The following is a 22091-nucleotide window of genomic DNA, read 5'->3' as shown; positions in this document are numbered from 1 at the left end:
AAGTCTGTGTTGATGTGAATGCCTGAGAGGTTTAATGAGGCATGTCCGACCCCCACTTCCCATCATGGCCTGAACTGGTCTTTCAGGTTTAATTTTAAGAGTGCACTGGCCAAGGACAAAGTCCATTCAGATAGTTGGGGGAGGCTTAGAATTTTATTTGGGGTTGACAGCTGAGTACCTATTTCAGAATTGTGGTAATGCAGTTGAAGATACTCTAGTCAGGGCTCTCTGCTCCTCCCATTGGACAGACAGCCATATCTTCTCGTGTAGCACCAGCCACATCCTGAGATACCACGGTTAAGGTGAAGGCCAGAGTCAACAGATTTGGCCCCATTGGGCACCAGATCACCAGGGCTGCTTTTAACTCTGGTAAAGTGGATATTGTTGCCATCAGTGACCCCTTCACTGGCCTCAACTACATGGTCTACATGTTCCAGTGTGGTTCTACCCATGGCAAATTCCATGGCACTGTCAAGGCTGAGAATGGGAAGCTTGTCATTAACGGAAATCTCATCACCATCTTTCAGGAGCGAGATCCCACCAAAATCAAATGGGACAATGCTGACGCTGAGTACATTGTGGTGTCCACCGGTGTCTTCACCACCACAGAGAAGGCTGGGGCTCACTTGCAGCAGGGAGCCAAAAGGGTCATAATCTCTACTCCCTCTGCTGACGCCCCCATGTTCATGATGGGTGTGAACCATAAGAAATATGAAAACAGCCTCAAGATCATCAGCAATGCCTCCTGTACCACCAACTTCTTAGCCTCCCTGGCCAAGCTCATCCATGACAACTTTGGTATTGTGGAAGGACTCATGACCATGATCCACACCATCACTGCCACCCAGAAGACTGTAGATGGCCCCTCCAGGAAACTGTGGTGTGATGGCCACGGGGCTCTCCAGAACATCATCCCTGCATCTACTGGTGCTGCCAAAGCTGTAGGCAAGGTCACCCCTGAGCTGAATGGGAAGATTACTAGCATGGCCTTCCGTGTCCCCACCACCAATGTGTCGGTCATGCATCTGACCTGCCATCTGGAAAATCCTGCCAATTATGATGACATCAACAAGGTGGTGAAACAGGCATCAGAGGCCCCTCAAGGGCATCCTGGACTACACTGAGCACCAGGTTGTCTCCTCCAGCTTTAACAGTGAAACCCACTCTTCCACCTTCAATGATGGGGCTGGTATTGCCCTCAATGACCATTTTGTCAAGTTCATTTCCTGTTATGACAATGCATTTGGCTACAACAACAGGGCAGTGGACCTCATGGCCCACATGGCCTCCAAGAAGTAAGACCCCCAGACCACCAGCCTCAGGCCCTCAGCTGCTAGGAATCCCCTATTGCACTAGGTCTCCTACCACACTGAGAATCTCCCCTCCTCACAGTTTCCATCCAGACCCCCTGAAGAGGGACGGGTCTAGGGAGCCCCACCTTGTCATGTACCACCAATAAAGTCCTCTGTGCTCAGCCAAAAAAAAAAAAAAAAAAGATACTCTAGTCAGCAGGATTCCATGATTTTCACCAACAATATTCAGCTGCTAGGTATAGGTACAGGTAGAGACTTAGGTTTATAAACAGAGCTGAAGTTTCATCAAGTGGTACACAGGGTAGCTAAGGATATTTATAAAGGAATGGTTGTAGTGCTGGACCACTGCATCTTAGCTGAGTAAGAAGGCAAGGAGATGAGGGCAATATGTATGAACAAGCAGTAGGGTGAAAGGATAAGGCTTCAATGAGATTAGAGGATTGTTTGAAAGGAAACACTGCAGTCAATGAACTGAAAGGAAGCCATAAAATCTAGATTTGGGAGGTAGTAATGACATAGTAGAAGGGTATGACTTATGAATGAGTAGACATGGAGGACAGGAGGTCTTTTGGGGGCTGAAGAAATCAAGGGATGGGATGGGTCATTCATGTGGCATTAAGGATCCAAGAATGACCACAGAAGGAACAAGAGAAAAAGGCTGGAAGCCAGGTGCCAGAGTTATCAACGAAGGAGGTGGTGTGGTAGGGAGGTCAGTAGATTGCCCACAGTAAGTTGGGGTGACAAGTGGAAAAGTCTGATAACTTTAAAGAAGCTGTTTTATTTGTTGTTTAATAGAAAAAAGACTTGAAAGGGTGCAATGGAGCACAGGAACATCACCTCTGTTAGGACCGGCAGTAGCTAGGGAGGGAGAAAGTCAGCCTTGAGAGGGCTGCAGGGGAGACATTCTACTAGGGGAATAGAAGACACCAGGGTTTCAGTTAAAGTGAAAAATGAAGAGAATGCACACAGAGAGAAAAAGTGTTTCGGCAAATTGCTAATAACAGACCATGGATTATAGAGAACACAAAAGACAGGTGTGGGAGGCCATGGAAGAGTTGAAGGTGGGGTTAGATTAGGTAGTGGTTCTCAGTCCTAGCTGCACAACAGAATCATCTGGGGAACTTTTGAAAGTATTGATGCCTGCACACAGATCAACTGAATTAGAATCTCTAGGGGGTAAGGCTAGGGTATGTACAGCCCAGTAACCACACTTTCAAATACAGTCATCCCCCAGTATCCATGGGCGATCAGTTCCAGGATGCTTGTGGATACCAAAATCCACAATGCTCAAGTCCCTTACAGAAAATGGCCTGGTATTGGCATAGAAGCTACACATATTCTCCCATATGATTCAAATCATCTCTAGATTACTTATAACTAATACAACGTCAGCGCTATGAAACTAGTTGTTTAGGGAATAATGACAAGGAAAACAAGTCTGTATTGTACATGCTCAGTACAGATGCAACCATCCACTCTTTTCAATTTTCCAACCCAGGCTGGCCGAATCCATGGATGCAGAACCCACAAATACAGAGGACTACTTACTTGTACACACTAACACAAGTAACAGATGAGAAGGGGGAAAATGGCATCAGTGTTTATCTCTGATGAGTACATCAAAATCTTAAGGGTGAATGTCTTTATACTTTCAAATTTTCTTGTGCATATTTCAGATTGAATTTTAAAAGGGGGCTTTTGTTTATTTGAGGGGGATTGCTTAAAGAAAGGGGTTTATAATACAGTCTCAATTTCTACTGTTTACACATGGAATTTATTTGGTCTGTCTGACCCAATCTGTTTCTGGTAAAGGTGCATGAAATGAGCTTTGAAGAAATATCTAAAACTTAAAAATAAAGGAAAAGGCAGTAGATCATGTCCTTTCAAAGTCATACAGGGACATTGCTTAACATGCCTATCAAGAAGGCTTCTAGGCAAATTGCTGAAGAAATTTATATATTTCTTTATGTACTGAATCCTAGCAGATTGTGTGTGTATATATAGTGTGTATATATATATACACACACACAATGAAATATTATTCAGCCCTAACAAAAGAGATCCTGCCGTTTGTGACAAGGAACCTAGAGGACGTTATGGTAAGTGAAATGAGTCAAACACAGAAAAATACTGCATGATCTCACTTATGTGTGGAATCTAAAAGTAACAGAAAGAAAGAGGAAAAAAAATCAAATACACAGTAACAGAGAGTAGGATGGTGGTTACCAGGAGCAGGGGAAATGGGAAGATGTAGGTCAAAGGGTAAGTCTAGAGATCTAACGCACAGCATGAGGACTACAGTTAATAATATGGTATTGTGTATTGGAAATCTGCTAAGACAGCTTTTAGGTGCACTTAGTACAAAAAAAAAGGAGGGGGTAACCATGTAAGAAGATGAATATGTTAATTTGCTTGACTATAATATCATTTCACTATATAAAATGGCATATTACATACTTTTAATATATGTAATCTTTAAAAGTTAACATATAATGAGCTTATTTTTTAATGTTTAAACATTTTTGTTTTAATTTCTAATAAGATAAATATTGGCAGATCATTTGGGGGCCTCAATTTTTAAGAGCCAAAGGGGATCCTGAGACTCAAGTCTGAGACTCACTGATCTTTATTTGTTTGGCGTTGCCATTTACTACTAAGGGCTCACATTACTCAGCATACTCATTTCAAAATGCCCTTCCCGGTGGACTACATAACTCCTATTTCTCCAATTCTGCTTTGAAACAGCCTTTCGCCATCTCCGGTTTCCTCATTAAGAAGTTGAATAAATTTTATTATGTATTCATTGTGTATTTGGACAACAGTCATGTATAATTTTAAGGATTATACTTTGATAGGAGGTACAATCTGCTGATTTATACAATTTAGTCCTGAGTTTCTTTTCTCTGTATTCAAAAGCTGATGAAAGAACAGGGAACATTATGAAGTCTCATAATCATTCTTAAACATTTCCCTAATGAAATAAGACTGCAATCATCAGCTATGTCTAAAACTATTGTGTTCCTTCACAAAAGTATTTAAAAGGAAAGAACAAGTACAAAGTTTGTGAAGCAAAATGACATAGTTTTGAAAGAAGATCCAAGCTTGAGAATGGGTCTCTAATTTGAGCAATAACATTTACTTTAATATGGAAGAAGAGCACACTTTCAATCTATTGCCAAGATCTTTCCTTCCCAATACAAGCTCCACCTTCCTCCCAGGGAAACAACACAGTACAACAACATAATTTCAGCTCTGTCTGTGCAGAAAGCTTTCTTAGTCAGAAAAGTATAAAAACAGCAGGAGAAATCCATAATTCTGCTACTCATTAGGAAACACTTAACACTGATCTCAGGCTTCAGTATGCATTAGAATTATCTGAGAGACCTGGTAGAAATACAGATTTAAATTCACTATGCAGGGTGGGAGGGATAGCATTAGGAGATATACCTAACATAAAAGATGAGTTAATGGGTGCAGCACACCAGCATGGCACATGTATACATATGTAATGAACCTGCACGTTGTGCCCACGTACCCTAGAACTTAAAGTATAATAAAAAATAAATAAATTCACTATGCAATGTGGGGGCGGGGGGGGGGGGGTGGTGCACACAGCACTCCAGGTGACTCTAATCGAAAATAAAAAGCGAGCCAGGTGGAGTGGTGCATGTCCATGGCCCTAGCAACTTGGGAGGCTGAGGTGGGAGGACTGCTTGAGCCCGGGAGTTTGAGACCCCACCCCCATCCCTTAAAAAATAAAAAATAAAAATAAAAATTCATACTTTGAGAAACTATACTAAAGTATTAGAATTGGCCGCATAGCTGTTGTGTTTTTCTAAGACTCGCCCGTGTAACCTTAATATCTAAATGTCAAGCCCCTCTACCTGATCTGAAAGGCCCTTCACAATCTTGCCCAGGTCTTTAAACTTGAATTCCACTCCTACATCCGTCTCTGCCCTTCAGTAACTCCCTAGTACAGCCACGCTGAACCATTGCTGTATTCCTTCTTGATGTCCACCCTTCTCTCTCTTTCCTCTTCTCTGGGTGGGACTATTTATTCTTCACAGCGGTGTGATAGGGTGGGTAAGTACATAGCCCTCTGGACTCTAAAGCCAGTAGACCTGGTTTCCAATCCCAGAGCACCCTCACTTTGGTAAATGTGGTTGACCTCTCTGAACCTGAGATGCCTCCTCTATAAAATCAGAGATAAGAATACCCACCCCAAGGCTATTGCATGAGCACTGGCAGCATTCAGTATAGATGCTAAACATGTTTATACCCCCCAACACACAGAAAACCTTCAGTCTTCCCAGGAAAAACTGCCCTGTCCTCTCTAAATAATATAAACATCCCTCTTGGAGATAAACACACATTATACAGGCCTGTAAACCCAACTCTGGTAGGACTTATAAGCAGATACTTAGGAAACTGCATTAGATCAAATCAGTATACTAAAGTTTTAAAAATAACACAGGCCAGGTGCGGTGGCTCACACCTGTAATCCCAGCACTTTGGGAGGCTGAGGTGGGTGGATTGCCTGACGTCAGGAGTTTGAGATCAGCCTGACTAACAAGGTGAAATCCCATCTCTACTAAAAATACAAAAACTAGCCAGGTGTGGTGGCAGGTGCCTATAATCCCAGCTACTCAGAAGGCTGAGGCAGGAGAATCGCTTGAACCTGGGAGGCAGAGGTTCTAGTGAGCCGAGATTGTGCCACTGCACTCTAGCCTAGGTGACAGAGCGAGACTCCATCTCAAAAAAAAAAAAAAAAAAAAGAACCCAAATCCATAAGGTAGCCTACCCTCACCATCCCCCAAAGTTATTTTACCAGAGGGTTTTTAATGATCATATTCCTTCATAGTTTGATTATTTTGATGCCAAGGGGAGAAAAAGCAACCACTGATATTTAGGATCCCACAGTTGCCAAATAACCACCAAGCTTACCTACAGCAGGTGGCATATGCCTAAGTATGGAAGGCAGACTGAGGTGAAGTTGACTAATCCAGTCCATGTTAAAACATTCTGAGCATTTAGTATGCACAAAAATGTTTGATAATGTAAAAAAAAAAAAAGGGCACAAAGTATGGTTTCTTCTTTCCGAGGAGCTCAACCCATTTAGGGGAAAGTACTGACAAATGCTTTCTTCCATAGACAAAAATAACAATGACCACCACCCTCCAAAATTCATCTTGTTTATCCTCTTCAGGAAACAGAGGAAGTTAAAAATAAGTACGATTTGGAAGACAGGTGTTTGTTTACAAATATCAACGCCATAAAAAAGATTTAAAAGTCTGCCAGGATGTGGAAATTCTCATCACATCCTCCTAACATCTGTGAGGGGTAATATTATTCCTATTTTATAGATGAAGAAGCTGAGGCTCAACTGCTATATAAGCGTTAGCACAAATTCATGAAGCTTGCGTGCTGGAGCTAGGAACAAAGCTCAGTTTTAACTATAAGGTCATCTCCTTTGCTTAGAATTGAAATTTAAGCATTCTTCCAGATCTAGGTTTTTTTAGGTAGTCTTCATGTTTTGTAACCGGGACGTCTAAACCATGCCATTTTAGATGACCTCTCTGTCAGGGGCTGCAGACCCATTTTGCCAGAATGAGTATGTTGTTTACTAATTACCATATAAATTTGTCAGAAAGTTAGAGAACTCTTAAATAACAGCCCAAATGCCGGGGATGGGGTGGGGGTGGTCGGGGAGTAAGTTATGGACAAGCTTCAAGTACAGGTGGCCAAACAGTCAGAAGATGCAGCCTTAAAACAAGAAAAATTGAGGGCACGATTTTCTGTTCTTGTACCTGCTTCCCAAGCACCCTTTCTTCACATTTTATTTGATTCTCTCGACAATCCTATTATAGGAGGAAAACTGTCATAAAAAGAAAACTCTTAGCAGTTGTTTTAGTCCATTTTCACACTGCTGTAAAGACATACCCAAGACTGCGTAATTTATAAAAGGAGGTTTGACTCACAGTTCCACGACTGGGGAGGCCTCAGGAAACTTACAATCACGGCTGAAGGCAAAGAGGCACGTCTTACGTGGCAGCAGGTGAGACAGATTGAATGAGTGAAGGGGGAAGAGCCCCTTATAAAACCATCAAATAGATCTCGTGAGAACTCACTATCACGAGAACAGCATGGGGGAAATTGCCCCCAACAATCCAATCATCTCCCACCAAGTTCCACCTGGTGATTATGGGGGTTATGGGGATTACAATTCAAGATGAGTTCTGGGTGGGGACACAGAGCCCAGCCATCTCAGCAATGATCCCAGGTCTAGTGTTCTCTCCTTAAAACTCCACCTACCCTAAGAATCAAAGTAACCATTAAATAATTACATAATGACCTAGGAAAATATCCCATTACATGAAAAAAAAAAAAAAAAAACACATCATGTACAGGATAATTCTATTTTTGTGTAAAACAAAAAACAAGAGTATGTTTTATGCATATACAGACATGTCAATAAGCAGAGGGAAGGTTTCAATAGCACACACCAAAGTAATGGTTCTCTCTCAGGTGTACAATCAAATGGACAGGAACATTTTCACTTTTTGCATCGATTCATTTTTTAGAGTGGTAATGTTATGGGTAATTTTCAGCTTGTTTCGGTATTAGCAAAATGTTACTTTCTCCACTTAGTGCCTCTAGGAATGCAGCCAAGACAGTCCTTTTATCTTGAGTTGGGAACATTACTTATCATTGTCTGAAGCTTCAAATAGATTCAAACTTCTGGAGGTGTGTAGTAGAGTCCTAAGTTGCAAGCCTGAGATGCCCAAGGTTCTTTTTGATGGTTTCCTATCTATCACACAGGACTGCCATGAGTATGGAGAGTACTAACATATGTATGGAGGTGCCTTATTGAGCTATGCAAAGGCTGTGACTTCCCTCCCCTAAGCCCTTTCATGTGTATCTCTAGGCGGTTTGGACCTATTCAGCTGATACATTTGGCTGCAGATTTCACAATCCTAAAAGGACATAAAAGTTGTATTTCACTGAGTACATTAAGGGCAGCTCAATTCCTCGGTCTTACTTCCAGCAAAATGCAAATCTGAAAGACAGGAGTTCCTAGGATCTAAGACTTCAGTAGAGAAGGTAAGGGAGCAATTCTCTGTGCTGCTTGGGAAACCCCCAATCTAGCTTTGACAGGAACCAATAACTGGAAGACTCCCCAAAGTTGCATTCTGTTTATGGCAGAGGCTCCCAACAGAATCCAAGTACAATAGTCATTTGATGAGTAATCTCTGGCCAAGTGAGAAGATGGCTACCAGAGGCACAGCAACTCAAGCTAATTTTCATCCTCACTCCACGACTATGACACGAATGGAAAAAACCTGAGATGCGCAGATCCATTCTGGTCAAGTTAGAGGAAAGGAGGGAATCCAGGACATGAATGTTTAGGCTAAAGCTTAAAAGTGTGAAATGGACTTAAATCCTGTAGAGAATTGTCTTCTTTGAGGAAAGCACTCTTTTCCGATAAGAAATGTAAGAAAGCCAGTGGTCTAGATTTTATAACTTTTTAAAGGTAAGCTGTCTTTAATTTCAGAAAATCTATTATACAACAAATTATTTTTTCATTCATAAAAAACAGTCCACAGCATTCATAAAACAGGGTGGCAGAAGAAATAAAAAGACACTTTTCAGGTGGATTCTTTAAGAACAGATAAGTTAGCAATTTAATACAGATGAAAACAAATACAATCCATATAAAAACAGAATCTGAATGGGAGTGGGAGAGAAGATGTATCAACCAAAGTAAATTCAGAGTTTTCACACATGCAACTCAACACCTGCATTCTCTTCGCTTAAAAAGCAAACTAAGGGCCGGGCGCGGTGGCTCACGCCTGTAATCCTAACACTCTGGGAGGCCAAGGCAGGCGGATCACAAGGTCAGGCGATTGAGACCATCCTGGCTAAAACGGTGAAACCCCATCTCTACTTAAAATAGAAAACATTAGCCGGGCATGGTGGCACGCACCTGTAGTCCCAGCTACTCAGGAGGCTGAGGCGGGAGAAATCACTTGAACCCAGGAGGTGAAGGTTGCAGTGAGCCAAGATCGCACCACTGCACTCCAGCCTGGGTGACAGAGAGAGACTCCGTCTCAAAAAAGAAACAAACAAAACTAGGTACTTTAATCGGTGTTCACAAAGAAGACCACAAAAGTACTGAAAAAATGCTAGCCTTACATATACCACCAAAAAAAAAAAAAAAAAAAAAGAGAGAGACAGAGAGAAAGAAATTAATAATCCCCATCTACAACTAGGCTAATCATAGGTTTTCCCTTATAGAGACAGACACAGAAAAGTAACTTTTTACAAGCTTAGCTTTGAGGTACAACGCCTTAGAGCTCTCAACTGGGGTGTTTCCTGCTCATGCTCTTTTCACTATAAACAAATATGGTTTATGAAGTGGAATACATACTTGAAAAATTCCTTAAAAAAGAATCACAAGTTTCATTTTATATATACAACAAATTTTTAATTATGTACTGAAAATAAATTACAGGAAATAACTTTAAAATGCAACAGAGGACAAAGTCACAATAAACATTCCCATTGAATTCCCTTGGAGGGGGGTGAGATTGCAGTGCTCAAGATAAATATCACAAATATATCAAAAACTTCAAATTGTCTATGCATTCACACACTGACATGAACCACAAACATTCCTTTCACAGGGACTGTACTTATTTAGCCTACCACAGGACCAGATTTTGCCATAAACTACAAAACTTTTAATACAAAATCGTATTTATATATTTATAAGTCATATACATGCCCTATCTGTGATTTTAGAAAATACAAGCTACACACTGTACAGACACTCTTAACTCATAGCTGTAGGCAACATTTTTGGATGGAATTTCTTCCCCAATAAAATTAATGGCATATTTTATGTACATGAAGGCTAAACTGCAAAAAGACAGTTCAGTTTCCCAGATATGCATCTCCTTTTAGGGCAAGTTTATAAATTTAAAAAGGCAAGACAAATGTACACCTCAGAATTACTTTCTTAGCTACAAGAGTTGTCATGTAATTTCTGTGAAGTTTCTGATACATGCATTTATGTAATACTGGTATTGAAGGCAGTAAAGCAATATATACTTTTAATGTAGTGGCTCAATAAAGGCTTCATTGTCTTTCCAATCTGGTTCTTGAAACAGTGATTCATAAATTCTCTAAAAATTAAAATTTCAATGGGACACTGTGTTAAAGAGACTCTAAATAGATTTCTGAAAATATTTCCCTGAAATATCCTTTTACATAAGACAAATTCACTAACATTAGATTAAGTAAAAAGAAATAAAAGAATTAAACATGGCACAAAGGTGCATGATTAACCAATGCTCCTCAGTCCATCTGCATGTCTTAGGAGCCATTAAAAGAATGCTTAAAACTAACAAACAATCTTCACACTCTGTGGCAGCCATCTGTGAAGCCAGTTACACTAACTACTTCTACAGTTGATTGTAAACTTTGGTTTATTTTTATTTGAGTTCTCATTGTACAGCAAACATGAAAAAAAAAGAGAGTGGAGTCCGTGAGGAGATGAACTGTCAGTCTGTCTTTAATCTGGCATGATGAGACACCTGGTCAGTCAGGCCTGCTTTGATAGAGTTTGTTACAGACTGCCTTATGTTTTCCTCCATCAAATTATCACCCAGGGGCTTCAATACCTGTGGTATGAGAAATGTGCAAAACAAACAAAAACATGAGGTAAAAAAAGAGTTACATATAAAAATAGATATAAAAATTCAATTCAAAGCAATGATGAAAATAACCAGGAATATGGGAAATAAAAAGATGCTTCTCTCAAAAAAACTTATGATGCTACTAGACATTTTATAATGCAACAAAAATTACTTTCCTCTTATTCAAACCATTTACAATTCCTATGAGATGGATGTGCAATTCCATACCCTATATGCAGCATCAAATCTGGTATGTATACAGCATTTATGCAGACCGGCCCAGACGGTCCTGCTTATTGTCCTACATGTGTAAGTGTGAACACTTCAGATAGAGAAAAAGGTTAAAAATACTGTCTAATTTTTCTTCTTGTTATTGTTGGATGACAGTCTCTGTCGCTGTGCTGATGAAAGAGCACGGTGAACCATTCGACGTCTAGTAACTTCAAACAGTTTGGAAAACACCTAAAACATGAAGTGATTTGTTAGGAGAATGAATCAGAGTGCCTCGAAGCTAAAGAGTTTAAGACTACAAGAATTTGAGACTGTAGGTTTCTCACCTTCCTGGGACTCCTCTGAAGCAAAAGAAAAGAGAAATGCAAAGAAATTTAGACAAGGTTTGTTGACACAGCACAGATCTCTGACTAGCTGATTACCTTACCTAAACTATACTGAAAATGATTTTATACACTTTAGATTCTTCCATTTAATTGTTTTGTAATAATGGTACCTCCAAAATCCTAGAATCAATGCTGTTTAAGAGATGAATATTTCTCAAAAGAAGATATTGTACAATTATTGAAAATTATATTGCAGAAAATAATGATCCAAAATTTTAAAATAGCTAATTTTTTCTTAAAAGTGAAGTTGCGATAGCTTTGCATCCATCTTCTATTAGAAGATATCAAAGAAACATCAAGTAGTGAGATTGAGATAAAAATTTAAATAGAATAAATATCCAAACATAAACTTCCCAATCGGATCTGAATAGAGCATTTCTCTAAAGAGTAAACACAAAATCCAAATTAATATAGTGGGTCACTTTATAAAATAACATCATTACAAGAAAAGTCAATATCCAATCAACTTTCTTCAAAAAAATGGTCTGCTTCTTCAGTCTTCAAGTTTATAGCCAAAACAAACATGGACCTGCATATCCTAGATCTTCAAAATAAGCTCAATATTTCATAAGCCCAAAAATGGCATCTCAAATGCCTATTACAGCGTTCGTCATTAATAACTGTAGCTTTCATTCTGGTCCTTGACATGATGTTCAAGTATTTCACGAAGATCATCTTAATGACATCCATAAGCGGTCCACAGGTAATTCCAGCACACCGGAGGCAGATACACAAAATGGCTTTCCTTAGCAGATACTTGCAGGCAAGAGTTCACAGCCTGGGGCTTTGAATTCTGGTTCGAGGTAAAAGATTACGACGGAGCATGGTTCTCTGTTCATGGCGCTTTGCTTTACTAATTAATATTTCCATAACACAAAGGTCAAAGTTTCCTCGGTAAGAAATCCCTACGGGATTGTTCCTCATAGTACATCAGGAAATCACTACCATCTTCATGGAAGGCAATGAAGACCTGTCTACCATCCAGCATTTCTCCTGCATTGCTGCTTGCCAATATTAGGAAGAAACTTCTTTTGCTTTCCGAAAGCACCACTTCCAAACTTCTTTTCCTTACCTTGAAAATCATTCATTGTTTATATTTTCTTTCCTCAAAGAAAAAAATCATTACAGACTCTGACCCTGCCCACCATCTGATATAATCAGGCCTACAACTAAGAATCTATCCAGAGGATAGTACAGATTTAGGCTAACTGAAGTACATTAAAATTATAACTTTAAAGAAAAAATCTTCAATTCATAAAGATTCTACATCTGAACAAAACAGAAGACATCCTTTTGACATTCCTCACATGAAGGCGAAGTCGGAGTACAAATACTGCAAAGGATGGAAAGTCACAGGAAAATAAGATTAGTCACTAAAAAACCAAAAGATAGATACCAACCTGTTCCCATAGTGTTTCAGCAATCTGATCAATCATTGTTCCAATTTCTCTGAACTCCCCAGAGTATTTAACATATGCCCAAGTACAAAGAAATATCAGTGCTAACCCCATGACAAGGTTACACAAGACAGCTATAGAGTTTAGGCCAATGAAGCCAGTCAGTCCTGAGATTATATACATAGCAAACATGACCGCAAACAGTGTGGCTGGGGTACGAGCAGCATAGAAGATATTTTTGCCATCATTGTGCTTTATAAAATTTGCATAGGTTTCTTCAATTTCAGCTTCAAGCTGGTCCTGATAACGACGGCAGAACTCATCTCCACCCATCTTTTTTACTGAACGAAATTGTTTTATCGCCACTTCCTTGAGATCCAAGTGTTTTCGCTCCAGATCTGAAGGTGCAATGTAAGGCTTGTCCCCTCCACATACCTGGACAGACAGAATTACAGTATTACATGCTAGAAATGATTAACACTTGAAAGAAGTTCCTGTTCATAGTTTTTAGTCTCAGAAAGTCAAACCACTTACATGATTGAGTCAGTTTTAAACTCACTTACAATACCTCACAGGTTACCATAATCTAGTTATTGTTTATATGTTGAACCTACTCAAGCAAAATCATTTTCCAAATACGACTAACTGAAACTGAAGACAAAAAAATTTTACACTGTGCTCTGTATCTGCCTTCACTTGACCATCATATACCATAATAGCACACAAAATTGCTGGCAAGAGAACGGGTAAAAGATGATAATGCCCCAAAAAGATATTTTAATGTTTGAGCAAGCAAGTACAGAAACTGCTACTGGCCTTAAACTAATGCTACTAACATCAGAAGTCACTAATAACAGCACTCTGAATCACACATTTGTCAGAAGATATTTCAGTAGAGTTTATATAATAATTTACTAACTCAAATTCTGCTCTCTAATAATGTGAATTATTTTCTTATAGTTTATTTCCAGCAAAGACCATAAAGGGGAATTAGGGAATAATGTACCATAAGCTGCACAAATTCGCTCAATTATTTAAAAAATTTTTTTTAAATTTTTTTTTTAAAATTTAAAAATCTTCTCACTCCAGCATCAAATTTAAATTTTAGGTACAAACCTGTTCCATACTTTTACAATAGGTATCTCTTGCTCCTGCTACTGCAGCAAGATTATTAGCTTCAGCTGTTGCCTAAAAAATAAAATATGCCATTATTATGCAAAAAATACTCTATGACTCTAAAAATTCTGATTAACACAATAAGTTATGTACAATAAACAAGTCTGAAAATGAACCAGAGAAAGTAACTTCCAGTTTTTCTTTCCTATGCAAGGGAACATTGGTATAAAGGATATAATGGTAAGTATAGTTCTAATAGGACTGCCTGCCTGATTTTGTTTTGCTTAGGTTGATGTTAAAGTGTGTCTGTAGAAAACACCACATATGCTCAGGAAATGGATAAAGATAAATAGATATAACCCTAAAATATGTGGATCGCCAGGTGTTAAGAATCGAGAATTACCCATATGGTTCTCTCTCTCATAATCAGTATTATACAAGACATTTTCAAACCCACAAAACTTACTCCACAAAGTTTTATCAGCAAATACTGTTTAATCTACTATAAAATGGAAAAATAGCCTAAAGTAGTAAATGTTTTAAAATATGAATGGGTTAAAATGACACTGTCCCAAAAGAACACCATTTGAAAGACAGAAAAAGAAATGAGACTATATTCACTAGAAGTAGCTCTAAATCATTAACACCAAATAAAAATAAGACTTATTCCAAACAACATTCATTGTCAAAGACTCAGAATAGAAGCATCTTAGTTCAGAGAGGCCCACATTAAGCCATCTTATCAAATAGAAATTTTCCTATACTTTGAGCATATGAAGAGAAGGTACTGAAGACTCTTATTTCTGGTGGCCTGGACACATGGAAGGCCTACAATCTGCAGTTACAAAAAAAAATTGTATGAAACCTTAGGACCCACGACACATACGGCCTTAAGCAAAATGTATTTGCATGCAAAAAAGCACCCCCCATTTTCAGCATTTCTCTCTAAAGCAAAGATTTTTATTCTCCCTCATAAATAAGTATATGTACAACACATATCACTCTCTCACTCTCTCTACCTGAAGCATGGACTTTGGATGTGGAAGTTCTTCTCCTTGATAGATTTTGATGTAAGCCTAAAAAGGGAGAAGATTTGTTAGACTGACGGATTATGCAATTTGGCTCCACATCCCCAAAGAAAGAAAAGTCATTAAATATAAAAATAATTAACACCATTAAAAGTAAATTCTAGGCTTTAAAAATCACCTTATTCCAACAAAGTTAACCCTATTCTCAATATTATTAAATTATATGCTGCTAAATAATATCCTAGGTATTTCTATAACAAATATAACATAAAAGTTATAACTCAAAGTTAGATATAAAATGCCATCTTCTTTATGAAAAGAAATTCACAATTACCCCCTATTGCCAGTGTTTTAATATTTTTAAAAAACTTTTTTTTCTCTTTCTTTAGAGATGGCGTCTCACCCTGACACTGAGGCTGGAGTGCAGTGGGATGATCACAGCTTACTGCAACCTCGAATTCCTGGGCTCAAGTGATCCTCCTGCCTCAGTTTTCCAAGTGGCTGAAACTACAAGGTGTGTGCCACCATATCCAGCTGAAGAAACAATTTTATCCAGTATTTTACTTTGACCAGCTTAAATTGTATTTCAGCTCAAGAAGGAAAAAAAAAAAAAAAACTAATTTGTGGTTTAAGAGTAAGAAGGAAAAGATAAGAGTTTGTTAGAAGTCCATATAGGGTCTTTCATCTCAACTTTCTTTTTTTTTTTTTTTTGAGAAGGAATTTCGCTCTTATTGCCCAGGCTGGAGTGCAACGGCACGACCTCAGCTCACCACAACCTCCACCTCCTGGGTTCAAGCAACTGTCCTGCCTCAGCCTCCCAAGTAGCTGGGATTACAGGCATGCGCCACCACATCCAGCTAATTTTGTATTTTTAGGAGAGACGGGGTTTCACCATGTTGGCCAGGCTGGTCTCGAACTCCCGACCTCAGGTGATTCGCCCACTTCAGCCTCCCAAAGTGCTGGGATTACAGGCATGAGCCACCGTGCCTGGCTCATCTCAACTTTCCACTGACAAGATTCATTCATAACTGGGAAGGAGGCAGAGCAAGATGGCCAAATAGAAGCCTCCAGTGATCACCACCTCCAAGGAATATCAAATTGACAACTATCTACATAAAAAACCACCTTCATAAGAACCAAAAATCAGGCGAGCAATCACAGTACCTGGTTTTAACTTCAGATCACTGAAAGAGGCACTGAAGAGGATGTGAAAAACAGTCTTGAATCACCTACACCACCCCTCCCCCATCCTCTCAGCAGCAACCACATGGCGTGGAGAGACAATCTATGTGCTTAGGGAAGGCGAAAGCAGTGACTGTGGAATTTTTGCACTGAAACTCAGCGCTGCCCTGCCACAGTGGAAAGAACTCAGCCAGCACCCATGGAGGAAGAATTTAGACCAGCCCTAGGCAGCCAGTCCTGCCACCATGGGCTACAGTGCTCTGAGGTCCTGAATAAACTTGAAAGGCCGTCTAGGCCACGAGGACTGCAATTCCTGGGCAGGTCCTGGTGCTGGGCTGGGCTCAGAGCCAGTGGACCTGGGGTGCATATGATATAGTAAGACACCAGCTGGGGCAGCCAAGGGACTGCTTGTGTCACTCCCCCTACACAAGCTCAGGCAGTGTAGTTCACAGCTCTGAGAGAGAGTCTTTCCTTCTGCTTGAGGAGAGGAGAGGGGAGAGTAAAGAGGACTTTGTCTTGCAATTTGGATACCAGCTCAGCCAAAGTAGAATGCGGCATAAGGCAGAGAGAGCCCTAAGGCCCCAGTTTCAGTCCCCAGTTCCCAGACAAGATTTCTAAACACACCCTGGGCTGGAAGGGAACCCACTGTCTTGAGGGGTATGACCAAGTCCTGGCAGGGTTCATCACCTGCTGACTCAAGAGCCTCTGGGCTCTGAATAAGCAGTAGTGGTAGCCAGGCAGTACTCACTATGGGCCTTGGGTGAGATTCAGAAATGTGTTGGCTTCAGGTGTGACCCAGCACATTCCCAGATGTTGTGGCTATGAGGAGAGTCTCCTTCTGCTTGAGTAAAGGAGACAAAGGCCAGGTGCAGTGGCTCACACCTGTAATCCCAGCAATTTGGGAGGCCAAGGCAGGCGGATCACCAGAGAGCATCTCTGGACCCACCCAAGGCCAGAGGGAACTTGCTAGATTTGCCACCTGCTGATTGTAGAACCTCTGGGCCTTGACTGACCACAGGCAATAACCACACAATAGTCACAATGGGCCTTGGGCAAGACCCATTGCTGTGCTGGCTTCAGGTCTGACCCAGTGAAGTCCCAGGGATGGTGGCCACAATGGTGCTTGTGTCACCCCCTCCCCCAGCTCCAGGCAGCTCAACACACAGACAGAGACTCCATTTGTTTGGGAGAAAGTAATGGAAGAGAACAAGAGTCTCTGCCTGGTAATCCAGGGAATTCTCCTGGATCTTACCCAAGAGCACCAAGGCAGTACCTCTACAAATCTGCAAGAGCCACAGCATTATGGGCTTGAAATGTCCCTAATGCAGATACAGCTGCAGTGACCAAGATCACAACACCCAAGTCCCTTCAAATAGTTAGAAAGCCTTCCCAAGGATGACAGGTACAAACAAGCCCAGACTGCAAAGACTATAACAAATACCTAACTCTTCAATGTCCAGACACCAACAAATATTCACAAGCATCAAGACCATCCAAGAAAACATGACCTCACTAAACAAACTCAAATAAAGCACCAGTGACCAATCCTGGAGAGACAGAGATAACTGACCTTTCAGAGAATTCAAAATAGCAGTTTTGAGGAAACTCAAAGAAATTCAAGATAACACAGAGAAGGAATTCAGAATCCTTTCAGATAAAGTGAACAAAGAGACTGAAATAATTATAAAGAATAAAGCAGAAATCCTGGATCCGAAAAATGCAACTGACATACTGAAGAATGCATCCAAACCTCTTGTTTATTTTATTTTTTTGAGACAGGGTTTTGCTCTGTCTCCCAGACTGGAGTGCAATGGTGCAATCCTGGCTCACTGCAACCTCTGCATCCCAGGCTCAAAGGATCCTCCTACCTCAGTGTCCCAAGTAGGTGGGACTACACGCATGCACCATCATGCCTGGCTAATTTTTGTATTTTTTGTAGAGACAAGGTTTCACCATGTTGCCCAGACTGGTCTCAAGTGATCTGCCCACCTCAGCCTCCCAAAGTGCTAGGACTACAGGCATGAGCCACCTCACCCAGCCTCAGAGCTTAACACAAGACCTGAACAAGCAGAAGAATTAGTCAGCTTGGAGACAGGCTATTTGAAAATACACAGCTGAGACAAAAGAAAAAAGAATGAAAAAGAATGAAGCATGCCTACAAGATCTAGAAAATAGCCCCAAAAGGGCAAATCTAAGAGTTCATTGCCTTAAAGAGGAGTAGCTAAAGAGACAGGGGTAGAAAGTTTATACAAAGCAATAACAAAGAACTACCCAAACCTAGATACCAATATTTAAGAACAGAAGATTATAGAACACCAAGCACACTTGACCCAAATAAGACTACCTCAAGACATGTACCAAGCAAACTCCCAAAGGTCAAGGGTAAAGAATGGATCCTGGCTGGGCATGGTGGCTCATGCCTGTAATCCCAGCACTTTGGGAGGTCAAGGTGGGGGAACTGCCTGACCCTGGAGTTCAAGACCAGCCTGGACAACGTAGAGAAATGACGTCTCTATTAAAAACAACAACAGGCCAGGCACGGTGGCTCACACCTGTAATCTCAGCACCTTGGGAGGCTGAGATGGGAGGATCACTTGAGGCCAGGAGTTGGAGACCAGCCTGTTAAACATAGCAAGGCCCCATTTCTATTAAACAACAACAACAACAACAAGCACGAATGGATTCTAAATGCATCAAGAGAAAAGAAACAAACAACATACAAAAGAGTTCCAACACATCTGGGAGTAGACTTCTCAGTGGAAACCTCACAGGCCAGGAGAGAGCAGTATGACATAAAGTGCTGAAGCAAAAAAACATTTTTCCTAGAATAGTATATCCAGTGAAAATACTTCAAACATGAAGGAGAAATAAAGACTTCCTCAAACAAAAGCTGAGGAATTTTATCAACATCAGACCTGTCCTACAATAAATGTTAAAGAGAGTTCTTCAATCTGAAAGAAAAGGATTTTAATGAGCAATAAGAAATGATTTGAAGGTCCAAAACTCACTGGGAATAGTAAATACACAGAAAAACAGAATATTATTAACACTAATTGTGGTGTGTAAACTACTCATATCCTGAGTAGAAAGACTAAAAGACGAACCTATAAAAAATATTAACAACCACAACTTTTCCAGACATAGACAGTATACTATCAATAGAAATAACGAAAAGTTTAAAAAGTGGGGGGATGAAGTTAAAGTGTAGAATTTTTATTAGTTTTCTCTTTCCTTGTTATTTAGTTTGTTTAGGCAATCAGTGTTACCAGTTTAAAATAAATACATTATAGTTGCAAACCTCATGGTAACCTCAAAAGACATACAACAGATACACAAAAAATAAAAAGAAATTAAAACATACCACCAGAGAAAATCACCTTCACTAAAAGGAAGACAGGCAGGTAGGAAGACCACAAAACCACCAGAAAACAGTAACAAAATGACAGAGGTTAACTCCTTACTTATCAGTAACATTGAGTGTAAATGGGCTAAACTCTCCAATTAAAAGGCACAGAGTGGCTGAATGGATTTTAAAAAATGGTGATACACACTTCATCTATAAAGACACAGAGACTGAAAATAAAGGTATGGAAAAAGATACTCCATGCAAATGGAAACCAAAAAAAAGAGCAGAAGCAGCTACATTTATATCAGCCAAAGAAGGTCATTATATAATGATAAAGGGATCAATTCAGCAAGAGGATATAACAATTGTAAATATATATGCACCCAACACTGGAGCACCCAGATTTATAAAGCAAGTATTATTAGAAACTAAAGAAAGAGGACCGGGCGCAGTGGCTCATGCCTGTAATCCCAGCACTTTGGGAGGCCAAGGCAGGTGGACCACTTGAGGGCAGGTGGACCACTTGAGGTCAGGAGTTTGAGACCAGCCTGGCCAACATGGTGAAACCCCATCTCTACTAAAAATACAAAAATTAGCTGGGCACAGTGGTGCGTTACTGTAGTCTCAGCTACTCGGGAGACTGAGGCAGGAGAATCACTTGAACCTGGGAGGTAGAGGTTGCAGTAAGCCGAGATTGCTCCACTGCACTCCAGCCTGGGCAAAACAGCAACACTTGGTCTCAAAAAAAAAAAAATCAAAAAAATTGAAATTATATCAAGTATATTCTCTGACCACAATGGAATAAAATCAATAACGAGGAATTTTGGAAACTATACAAACACATGGAAATTATATTAATACAATAGGCTCTTGAATGACCACTAGATCCGTGAAGAAATTAAGAAAGAAATAAACACATTCTTGAAACAAATGAAAATGGAAACACAACATACCAAATATATGGGATACAGCGTTAAGCAGTACTTAGAAACTATATGGTAATAAGTGCCTACATCAAAAAAGAGGAAACACTTCAAATAAACAACCTAACCATACATCTTAAAAAAACAGAAAAGGAAGAGCAAACTAAACCCAAAATTAGAAGAAGTTAGCGAAATTGAAATAAAAACAATACAAAAGATCAATGAAGCAAAAAATTGATTTTTTAAAAAGATAAACAAAGTCAACAAACCTTTAGCCACACTAAGAAAAAAAGAGATGACCCAAATAAATAAAATCAGAGATGAAAAAGGAGACATTGCAACTGATACCACAGAAATCCAAAGGATCATTAGAGGCTACCATGAACAACTATATGCCAATAAATGGGAAAGCCTAGAAGAAATGTATCAATTCCTAGACATATACAACCTACCAAGATTGATCCATGAAGAAATCTAAAACCCGTACAGACCAATAACAAGTAACGAGATCAAAGCCATAATAAAAAGTCTCCCAACAAAGAAAAGCCCAAAAGCTAATGGCTTCATTGCTGAATTTTATCAAACATTTAAAGAACTAATACCAATCCTACTCAACTATTCCAAAAACCAGAGGAGGAGGGAATATTTCCAAACCAATACTACAAGGCCAGTATTATCCTGATACCAAAACCACACAAAGACTCAGCAAAAAATTACAGGCCAATATCCCTGATGAACATTGTTGCTAAAATCCTCAACAAAATACTAGCAAACTGAATTCAACAACACATTAAAAAGATCATTCATCATCACCTAGGGTCAGGCAGGGATGCAACGACAGTTCAACATACACCAATCAATCAATCAATCAATCAATGACTGTGATACATCGTTATCACCAGAATGAAGAACAAAAACCATATGACCATTTCAATTGATGCTGAAAAAGCACTGGATAAAATTCAACATCCCTTCATGGTAAAAATCTTCAAAAGGTACAGAAGAAACAGATCTCAACACAATAAAAGCTGTATACAACAGACCCACAGCTAGTATCTTACTGAACTGGGAAAAAATTGAAAGCCTTTCCTTTAAGATCTGAAACAAAACAAGGATACCCACTTTCACCACTGCTATTCTACACAGTACTAAAAGTTGTACTTCAGTACAAACCTTGAGAAAATGACAGTGGCTTCAATAAATGGTGCTGGGAAAACTGAATATCCACATGCAGAGGAATGAAACTAGACGGCATCTCTGGCCATATACAAAAATCAAATCAAAATGGATTAAAGACTTAAACCTAAGACCCAAACTATGAAACTACTAAAAGAACACATTGGTGGCCAGGTATGATGGCTCACACCTGTAATCCCAGCACTTTGGGAGGCAGAGGCAGGCAGATCACCTGAGATTAGGAGTTCGAGACCAGCCTGGCCAACATGGTGAAACCCTGTCTCTACTAAAAATA

The 22091-nt window shown here is 39.8% G+C and overlaps 1 protein-coding gene and 1 pseudogene across 13 annotated transcripts in view; one reads left to right on the top strand and one right to left on the bottom strand.

Annotated features, from left to right (window-relative positions):
• Positions 1 to 329: 329 nt before the first annotated feature.
• On the top strand, positions 330 to 1299 carry LOC470352 (glyceraldehyde-3-phosphate dehydrogenase-like; annotated as a pseudogene).
• An 8477-nt stretch (positions 1300 to 9776) lies between these two features.
• ATL2 (atlastin GTPase 2) overlaps positions 9777 to 22091 on the bottom strand; it is an 86061-nt gene continuing 73746 nt past the window's right edge. For 6 of the 13 annotated variants that reach the window (XM_054678348.2, XM_001168056.8, XM_063789987.1 and 3 more), the window contains 4 exons: positions 15161 to 15217; positions 14142 to 14213; positions 13029 to 13460; positions 9777 to 10996 (listed from right to left, as the gene is read on the bottom strand). In XM_054678348.2, coding sequence (XP_054534323.1) covers positions 10877 to 10996; positions 13029 to 13460; positions 14142 to 14213; positions 15161 to 15217 — 681 coding nt within the window. In that variant the 3' untranslated portion in view covers positions 9777 to 10876. Of the gene's footprint in view, positions 11474 to 11568; positions 11584 to 13028; positions 13461 to 14141; positions 14214 to 15160; positions 15218 to 22091 lie in introns of all 13 variants that reach the window. The other 7 variants (XM_009442310.5, XM_009442309.4, XM_024354298.3 and 4 more) reach the window with 4 other exon arrangements.

This window comes from Pan troglodytes, chromosome 12 (assembly GCF_028858775.2).
Source record: "Pan troglodytes isolate AG18354 chromosome 12, NHGRI_mPanTro3-v2.0_pri, whole genome shotgun sequence".
In the NCBI taxonomy this organism is placed as follows: domain Eukaryota; kingdom Metazoa; phylum Chordata; class Mammalia; order Primates; family Hominidae; genus Pan; species Pan troglodytes.
This window is presented reverse-complemented; position numbering and strand designations above follow the sequence as displayed.